Raw genomic sequence first — 10475 nt, 5'->3', positions numbered from 1 at the left:
AGCCGACCATACACCCAGTATGATAGCGCAAAATCGCGAATCGCGATACCATACTGGGTGTATGGTTGGCGGTTTGCGATTTTGCGAGTGTGGTAAAATCGCATAACAGCAAAATCGCATAACAGCCGAGCATACACCCAGCAGCGCTGCTGATGCCTGAACGGTATGTGGAATGAAGTGGGTGGGCATCGGGAGGCCACTATGGCACGGGGCAAGCACTATGGGCAGTCTATCTGAAGTGTACCTGGCGTATAAGACGACCGCCCACTTGGAGGCATATTTTTCAGGGCCAAAAAATCTTCTTATACGCCGGCAAATACGGTAATTCACCCTATTAGAGTTGACATGGTGGGATATAAAGTGAGGTTATTTTTTAACAATATATTTGTATTGATTTCAGAGAGGAAGGGAGTGGGAAGAGATAGAAACATCAATAATGAGAGAGAATCATTGATTGGCTGCCTCCTGCACGCCCCACACTGGGGATCAAGCCCACAACCTGAGCATGTGCCCTGATCAGGAATCGAACCCGGACCTCCTGGTTCATAGATGCTCAACCACTGAACCATGTTGGGATTAAATTGGGATTATTTGAATCCACACACTTGTGTGACTTGAGGCAAATAACTGTTTTTTTATGGCCTCATTTTCCTATTTCAAAATAAAGCTGTTGGATTAGCTTCCTTTGAATTCTAAAATAGTAGTCAGCAAACTTCTCTTAAACCAGCCAGATAGTTAATACTGTCGACTTTGTGGGCCACATTCATTCTGTCATGCACTCTTTGTTTACAATTATTTTAAATTATTTTAAAAAAAAAAAAAAACTCTTAGCTCATGGGGTCATTAAAAAATAGGTGATGATCTAAATGTTAGCCCATCCCTGCCCTAAAATATGATTATCTGATTAATTACCAAAAAACTATTTCAAACTAATGGACTAAAAACTGCTTTCAACTGCATATGGTAATGCCTTCAAAATAAAAATAATAATCACTATAATACATAGGAACAAAGAAGGAACTGATTTGGATTTTTGCCTAATTTGGAAAATAGATCTGTTTTTCATCCATTCAGTAAAAAATATATTTTGAAGTGAGTTTTCAAAAAATCCAGGTGGGTATACCCTTCATTGCCTTGGGAGACAGAGTAAGCATTTAGAAATTACTTGTTAACTCTATGAGAAAATTATCACAATCGTATGATAAACTAAAAGGCATGCCTCATTCTTAAGATAATCACAGCCTGCTATCAATTAACCACATTCTGTTTTCTCTAGTATAAGTATAAGGAGATATTTGAAAGGACAAAGTCAAATTTCAAGTATGAAGCCGATTGTCCAATCAATAGGCATTTCAAGTATGCAACTCAGTTGATGAATGAGGTATGTATGACCTGACCCAATTACCCTATGCAGTTCCTTCCGAAGTCTATAGACTTATTTGATTACAACCCAATAAGTAAAATGACAGAAAAGCCTTTCTAAGTGTTGATTCAAGATAAAGATCTGGAAAGACTCTTATAAAGTCACCCTCTGATGGGCTCTGCTGAAAGCATGAACAAGACCAAATGAAGGGAAGTGCCGAGTGGTGGGAGGGCCCCACAGCCATCACCACTCTGTTCCCGCTAGCACAGGGCAGCACAGCCTTTTGGGTGATGACAGCAAGGAGGTACAGGATGTTGTTGCCTATCAGCTGAACTCCCTAAAACAGGATACTGTGTAGAATTGGGAGACACAGAAGTTCAAGGTTAATTTAGCATCTCTACCATGGGACAGAAATGGCAGTAGTTGGAAAAGCCACCCTTAAAGGGATTGTTGTGATTTGGCATTCAATTGTATTGCCATTGTTTACTCATATATTGGTGCAGAGAAGTAGCCATTTGTCCCCAAAATATTCTTTTATTTTCTACCTAGTCTTTCCTGGAACTATCTTTGTAATAATTTAAGTTAAATTTAGCTTAAAATGACTGAAATAACCAAGCTATTGATTAACTTAAATGTTTGGATGGTTTTATATTTAATTTCCTATCTTTGGACATTCCACAGATTTACATGAATTCATGAACGATGTTAGAAAATTAGTAAAATGTATCTAAAAATGGAAATGTAACCAATGGTATATTTTTTTCAATATATGACTTTTTTCCCCTTTGTAATTTGATTTTGTTCATTTTCAGTAGCTTTCCAGGTGGAACAACTCTGAAGAATTACTGTTAGTAGATGCCTAGAATACAGTCTTGATATATTTTATTTCTATTTTTCACACTCACAAAGGATTTCCAGGTCTCTTTTATAATTAAATAAACTAATTAGCTTTAGAAGACTATTAGAATTTTTCATGAATATTCCTTTTGATTCTCACAGTCTTAGATTGTAGACCTGTAGATTATCATGCCTTATTTTAAATACAATGTAAGGTGCCATAAATCCTAACATTACTAATGGCATCCTATGTAGAGATGGAAACTGTTTAGGCACAAGGTACTCCAATTTAGTGTCATAAATCCGCTCTATCCCAAGCCCCAGCCCTCTCCAGGCAGTATTCCCTCACTTAACTCTCTTTGCCTCCCTGTGTTTATCCCGGATGCTTTGGGCGCCCACCTCCCAAAATGAGATATTTCTGGTCCTCTGGAGTGTTTATCTGGGGACATATCTGTGTAGCCTTGAGGTTGTACTCTTGCTATAATTTGATCTGATGTCCGAGCAGAAAAAATACAGAGCTGATTATCACCAGAGGAAAGATAAATACCACCTGGTAGTCGATGAGCCTAGACATCTGCTGGCTAAGATCGCAGGCGACCAGATCAGTCAGGTACTGTGATGGGGCTGGTTGGCCAGCCCAGGCAGGACTGCTCCAGGTTTCTCATGAGATGTTGTCCTGTCTGCTGCAAGGATGTCATAGGTTCTGCCTATGATATTGGGATGTTCTGTTTCACAGTATCTGTCTAGCCACCCAAAGAGCCCATGAGCTCTTTGAGTGTGCCAGTCCACGCTCTATGTGCTCACAGGTGCTGCAGTGAAGAGGAAAAGGAAAGCTGGGTCTTTCCACCCTTTATTCCTCTGGAAGCCCTGTTTTTAGCCTGCAGTTGTAAATTGCAAATTGAGTTGCAAAACCAAAAACAAAGAAGCAAATTCATAAAAGGAAAGAAAACAAAACTCCCTGCCATATTTTCCTACTCCAATGATGTCCTTTTTCCTATAAGGCATTTCCTATGCCGTTCATTCCCCATTCACAAGGATGATGGATGGTCAACTGCAGGTGTTACAGTCCCTCTGCTTGGCATTGTAATATATTCGGTGTCTTCACCCGCACGTATATGTGAGCACATAAAGTGTGTCTGCCTACATCTCTTCACTCAGAGGTGATGAGGATATAGAGCCATGTTCTTAAGTCTCTTTTGTGCTTCACTGCTCTTTGCATGAACAGAGAAAATATAAATCTAGTGCCAAGATGCTTCTGAAACGAGGATGTAATGAAATTCTGCGTCCAGATATGTTGACTGCCCTCTACAACACATACATGTGGAGCCAGGTAATTTCGGATGTGATGGGAAGAAGTCTTGGGGGCATTCATCTTTATGCTTTCCTTGACTTCCTTTCCCTGCCCCCTGTCCATGGTTTCACATGATAAAGCTGCATAAATGTTCATTCCTGGTAAATGAACACTGGATGTGGCCGCCACTGTGATGACACCATCTGTATATCATCTGACACCTAGGGAACTCCTAGTAAGATTAGCTGAGACTTTTCCAAACTTTATTTCCAAATTGGTATAACATTCATTGATATTTTTCAATATTTGCCCTCTCCCCAAATAGATTCCTGAGAGACTGGGTATATTAAATAGATTTAACAGCATTTAAAAGGTCTGAATATTTAGTTTTTTTATCTAATTTTGGCCATTGTTCAATGATCACTACAAGTGTACCATTTAGGACAGATGAGGATTACAGTACAGCTCTTCTACAATTGTACATAGTCATGGCCCCTCTTGAGTTTGATGCTGAATCTGCTAGGTTATTTCCGGCACTTCTGTCCTCTCGCATACTTGTTAACAGCGTTGCTGATAACATTACCTCCCCACAAGGTCAGTAGAAGCACGCCACCACCGCCTTTCCATCCTATGCTGAAAGGTAAATTTGAAGCAGCAAAAAATGGTGATGATTGCTAACTATCAAATACAATGTTAATAAAATGCCATTGTCCCCATACCAAAAAAGTTTTGGTCAATCTTTTGTATTAGGAACTTGTTTTATCACTTTAGTGTGACATCATCAGCATATGAAATGAGGGCAATGAGGCCTCCCTAGGAATATCCTATTGGCCTGCCACTTTTTTTTTGTCCTGATATGATCATCAAATAGTTGTGCATGAGATATTGCTGTGTTCTCTGTATCTGTGCTGCTTGAAACAGCTTATGTGCATGAAAAAAATCATGACTTGAAAATTACAGAAATGAGTGTCTTTTCTAAAATGATAAATACTTTAAACTCTATATACTTGTTTTTTATTTTACATCTATTGCATCTTTGATATGGAAACATATCTTCAGAGGTCATACATATTTGATGCAGCATACAGGATCGGGCAAAAGTAGGGTTACAGTTGTATGGGAAACACAGTTTATTCTTATATTAGTATTTATTAATTATTGTATTATCTTCCATACTCACAACTGTAAATCTAATTATGGTAATATTTTCCAAATGAACAACTATAAACCTACTTTTTGCCACACCCTGTATTGTGAGTGAATCATTACTTGTCAGAGTCCAGAGATTAAGGGTCTAGTCCTGGCTCTGAGATTCACTCTACATGTACCCTTAGTTTAGTCTCTTACCCCATCTGGGCCTCAGTTTCTGCATGTACAAAATGTATGGGATTATCACTTATTGTTGTTATTTTATCACTCCATTGCAAGCTTGCTATCAAGTACAAGTTTATATTAAACATTTTCAGTTAGGATTTAAAGAGAAAGCATGACCCCATTCCCCCACATCTGTGGCTTGTATAATAATCTTACTATTTGCTGTGGGACTCTCTCAAGGGGAACATGAGATTCCTTAAAGCCCTCTCTTCCACTGCTTAGAATTAACTTGGTCTTCTATTCCACAATTTAGATCAAGTACAGGAAAAAGTATGAAAAATCTAAGGACAAATTTACCTCAATTGTGGACACTCCGGAACACCTGCGTACTACAAAAGTCAACAAACAAATCAGTGATGTAAGTACAAGAAACATTGAACAGATTCTCAAACTCAGGAGGCATTTGCAAATGTGGAGGGTATTCTAGACTGTCACAATGTCCAGAAGACTCTTCTGCCATTCAGTGGGAGTGAGGCAAGGGTGCCAAATGTCCTGCTACGCTCAGAACATTTACAATAAAGAGCTGTTCCAACAAAATTGGGAGACACCCCATTTCAGAAGCACCAGGGCCTTGGCAGAAAGCACGAAAGCACCTGTTGAATTTATAGAATTCACCCACTTTTGTAGACACTCACAAAAGCCCTTTGCACTTATAATGTCACGTTACATTGCACTGTGCATGGAGATGTATAACACTGTCTCTTTCTGCGTTTTCATCTCCTTTAGATACTTTACAAATTGGAATACAACAAGGCCAAGCCCAGAGGCTACACCACAATCCACGACACGCCCATGCTGCTGCATGTCCGGAAGGTCAAAGATGAAGTCAGTGATGTAAGTATCAGAATGGCTCCCCGGTCCCTCTCAGCTTGGCCTCTCTCATGTGATCTAACAAACCCTGGTTCTGTTATCTATTTCTGTGTAACAATCTCCCTGAAACTTAGCGACTTAAAACAACAATCATTTCCCCCCTCGTGATTCTGTGAGCTGAGTGGGCACAGCCGAGTGGACCTTCTATCCCACATGCTGTTGGCAGACAGCTGAGGCTCAGGTGGGCCAGCACCTCAAGAAGGCTCACTCACATGGCTGGTCATTGATGATGATTCTGGGCTGGAGCTCTGCTGTTGCATAGACAGCTCCTCCATCCCCCACCCTCATGTGGTTTGGACATCTCACAGCACAGTGGGTGGGTTCCAAGAGGCTGGAATAGAAGCTTCCAGACCAGTTAAGGGCTATTCTTAGAACTGACAAGAGACACTTCTGCTGTATTTTATTGGGCACAGTGGATACCCAGATTCAATGGGTGAAGAGATAGATGCCACCTCTGGATGAATAAATGGCAGGGTTACATTGTAGAAAGAGGGGGGGCAGGGATATTGTAGAGACCATTTTGAAAAATGCAATATGTCATAAATGCTATGAATACTCTATACACTTTATCTTGACTAAGAAGAACAAGGTAGCCATTAAATTCAAATATCCTGAATTTAAGGAGAAACTGTATTCATAAATTTCCAGATATATAGATAGATTCTGTGGTTGAAAACTATCATGATTGTTTGTTTAAAAAAAAAATTAAGGAACTTCATGGCTACATGGCACCGGAGAGAATATTAAAGGCAGCTGTGGAGTACATGCATCCTTACCCATAGCCTTGACCTCAGCTGGTGGTCAGGAATTCCCTGATAGATGAATAAATGTGTTCACAATGCTGGCCCTGAGCTGCCATGAAAAAATGTTAAATACATTCGTGCACCGTTTATGAAGGCAGAAATGTATTAAAATTTTTTTCGTATTTTTCATGTTAAACTAAGTTTTGGCACTTTAAACATGGACACCGGGTACTCATAAGCATCTGTCAGGTCAATTCTTCATTCAGAGCAGCCCTCCCCTTTCACTGTAGAAAAATGAAGCATTTCGGTGTCCATTCTCCCACATTTTCTGATTCTAACAATAACCTGAGATATGGATGAAAAATATGGATTTCCAGGCCTTTCCTCTGGAGATATTGATTTTTGTGTGTGGTGGAGTGCAGAAAATTGTGATCAAGCAAATTTAGTAATGCTACCAGACTTCCTTAGAACAGTTTCACTTCAGATTTAACCACTTTAACACCTGGGATCCCTCAGCAACAATTAGTGAGAAAACCCAAGTGAGGCTCCAGGGCCCTGAAATTTACGAGGAGCAGAATTGGGTGAAGCTAGAAAACCTGGGCCCAGAATGGGGAAACTACCTGTTGGGCCCTGAGACTAAGCCTTCCCTGACACTCTCCCTCCCATCCAAACCCTCCTATGCCCAAACTGGCCAGATGTGGCTCCAGCGGTGATGATAGTGATGACTACATCCATCCATCCATCCATCCGTTCACTCATTCATCAAATATTTATTGGGTTTCTTTGTGCCTGACACCAGGAACAAATGTGCCTTACATTAGAAACAGATGATGAATGACACACAGTCTTTGCCCTTGGAGGAGTTCAGCTTAATGGAAAGAATGGACAGTTAAGCAAATAATTATGACATGAGGTGATAACAGCTGGAACTGTGGGGGGTACGGAAAGAGGGCAAGACTCATTCCATCTGGGTGGGAGGCGCTACGCTTCCATCAGCAGTTTTCAAGATGTTCTGAACTTGGAATTTCCTGATTTGGAAAAGGGAGAACATACAGGGAAAGCTGTGCAGCTGGCCCTTCCAGCACAGCCTCGGGGGACATAAGTGACACTAGTGAGCACGCTCAGTGTGTCCTGGGAGCTGGTTTTAAGATCTGAGACAGGAACGTACGTGTCTGCATGGCCACAACCTTTCTGCCCACAGATTCATTCTGCCCTAAGGAGCAGTGTGTACTATAATCATGGTTTTAACTTCTTATTTTTTTAAGTATCTTAGTAGACTACTATCAAAAGTTAACCTGGTCATTGTGTTGCCTCCCACAGCTGAAATACAAAGAAGTTTACCAAAGAAACAAGTCCAACTGCACCATTAAGCCAGATGCTGTTCATATCAAAGCCGCCAAGGACGCCTACAAAGTCAACACCAACGTAAGTTCCATAAATCTCCCCTAGCCTAATGGGGGATTCATCAGCTCCTGCAGGACATGGGGTCTCTTACATCTCTTCCCGCGATGGAGTCCAGATCAAGAGTTAGGTGCCAGGAGTGTGCATAAGGATGCTGAAATCTACATGCTGCCTCAGGTTCTCGCAGAGGTCAATGGGGAAGAGCAAGGGTGGCCATCCTGTGCCACAGTCATTACACCCACTCAGCCTTGGTGCTAGGTGGCTGAAAAATATGAGACTTAATTCTGAAATGAGAGATGCATTTTAGAAATTATCTCAGTATCTTTCATTCCCTCCACCCTCTGTATTCTCCTCCTGCCCTAAACCCTAGAGCCTTTTCTTTATGGACAAAAACAAATTTAACCCCTTGGTGCTGTCAGGAGTTGGCCTAAGCCTTCCTTCTGCTCAGATCTCCCTGCGCTGACTCATTTCTTTGTAGTGGGGCATCTTACAGCCTCAACCACAGAAACATTTTTGTGCATTTAGATGAGTATCAGCTTTAAAATATATATATATATTGAAACCATTATAACCCAACTAGCGCCCACTAGTGCCAGAGAGAACATAACGTTTGTTAGGGCCAGCAAACTGAAATGCCTGTAGGGGTTGGCGGTGACTTACAGATGTCCTGAGGATGGATTGAGGGATGGGAAGAAGGATGGATGTGGGGAAAGGCACCTTTTACTAGCTGTCTCACCTTGGGCAGGTTACTAACCCTTCTAGGCAGTTCCTCAGCTGCCGACTGCATGCAGTTCTTACAAAGATTAAATAAACTAATAATTATAAAGCACTTAGAAAAGTGCCTGGTGCAAAAGAATTTACAAAAATGTTTAATATTATTTTAATTAAGCCTGAATTTAGTTAGAAGTTAAAAGTGGTCAAGTGCTCTAAAGATGACTAAGCTACACTGGCAGGGCTGGAAAGATTGTAGAATCTTTTCCCCCAGAGGCCTTTAAACATTTTAGCCCCTATTGGGACCAAAGGGTCCCACAAGAAGACCTCTTGAGTGGCTGACCAGCTGCATAAATTGTAGAGAAATTTTAACTGGGGCTCTCTCTTGCATAAAGAACCACCATTTGTATTATGTGAAAATGCAAGCCGAGTCCCTCTGTGCCATGCGTGTGGTTAGGAATTCAGCCCCCTGACTGATGCGGCTTGTTTTCCTCTTGTTAAAAACAGCTGGACTACAAGAAGCTGTACGAAGCCAACAAAGCCCACTGGAGGTGGATCCCTGACCGACCGGACTTCCTCCAGGCCGCCAAGTCCTCCCTGCAGCAAAGCGATGTGAGAGAGAAGAGACACGCCTGAGACAGAAAAGCAACAATTAGTCATGATAATAACCACCATCGAGGGTGCTAGCCTAGCCCATTCGAGATCCAAGGACAGGGGTTGTGGGAGTAGAAGGCCGGCTCAGGAAGCAGACCTGGCCCCAGAGCCTGGCTCCCACATCTGGGCCCACACACGGGTGGTTTGGGGCCCTGAGCGAGGTTGGGGTGGGGCTGGAGGCGAGCAGGCTTGGGGGGGCTTGTTTTTGGCCTCTGCCCCCATTCTGTAGCAAACCCTCTTCAAGAGGCGGCCTCCTTACGGGTTTGATCAAAGGTTGGCTTTCTCCTGTGCCTGTCCGCCTTTCCCATCTTCCTCTGCCTTTCCTCTGTGACAGTTTGAATACAAACTGGACCGAGAGTTCCTCAAGGGTTGCAAGCTGTCCGTCACCGATGACAAAGACATGGTGCTGGCCCTGAGGAATTCCTTAATAGAAAGTGACGTGAGTACCCGTCCCTTCCATGACACCTAACCCCACTCACAGGCGTCTCCCCAGGGACACCAGGAAAGGACCAGGGCTGCTGCTGTGTGTGTGGGTCCCGGAGTAGGACCTGGCATGGCAGAGCAGGGCGGCAACAGCGGGAAGGTACTAAAGCCTGCTGCCTGTCTTGACCGCTCTCGCACCAGGAGAGAACTCACACAGCAAGAATCAGGAATCTGAGGCCCGGCTGGGTTCCATAGGGAAACTAATTCACGTTTGTGGGCGCCCATTCTTCCTGTGCTGCACTTTCCTCGTCTGGAAAAGAGGAATAACAGTGCCTCCAGGACTTTGGGGGGCAGGGGGGGAAGGGAGGGGGGCATATTTGAAAGTGCTTTGACCTAGGCTATATGTATAAAGATTCATCTCAAGCCCCATTTTGATTATTATTAAAATCTAACCTCACTTGCAAGACATAAAGAAAATCATGACCGCATATTTCCCAAGATTTCCAAACATCACGTCTTGTGTTGAGTTTCATGTTTCCCTCGTGTCAACCATGCTGTTCCCCCAGCTCTGTCTGGTGGCCTGGGAGCTTAATAAAAATATGCAGGAGACCCAGAGGAGCTAACAACACTCTTGCTCACCCCCGCAGCTGAAATACAAAGAGAAACATGTCAAGGAGAGAGGAAGCTGCCACGCTGTGCCCGACACTCCTCAGATCCTCCTGGCAAAGGCTGTCAGCCACCTGGTGTCCGAGGTACCCTTCCCGCTGCCATGGGCTCTGCTTTCCTCTCGGGCTCACGCCCAGCCAGT

General features: G+C 42.8%; 1 protein-coding gene across 1 annotated transcript in view; it reads left to right on the top strand.

The window, feature by feature from the left end:
• The window catches only part of NEB (nebulin), a 198617-nt gene that overhangs the window by 154111 nt on the left and 34031 nt on the right, over positions 1-10475 (top strand). Inside the window, 8 exon segments of the mRNA XM_015559803.1 lie at positions 1277-1381; positions 2706-2810; positions 5119-5223; positions 5592-5699; positions 7799-7903; positions 9098-9202; positions 9579-9683; positions 10315-10419. Of these exon segments, the coding sequence (XP_015415289.1) occupies positions 1277-1381; positions 2706-2810; positions 5119-5223; positions 5592-5699; positions 7799-7903; positions 9098-9202; positions 9579-9683; positions 10315-10419 (843 nt within the window).

The sequence above is a fragment of the Myotis davidii genome, unplaced genomic scaffold (assembly GCF_000327345.1).
Source record: "Myotis davidii unplaced genomic scaffold, ASM32734v1 scaffold753, whole genome shotgun sequence".
NCBI lineage: Eukaryota > Metazoa > Chordata > Mammalia > Chiroptera > Vespertilionidae > Myotis > Myotis davidii.
Note: the sequence above shows the minus strand (reverse complement) of the source record. Positions and strands in the feature narration are given on the sequence as shown.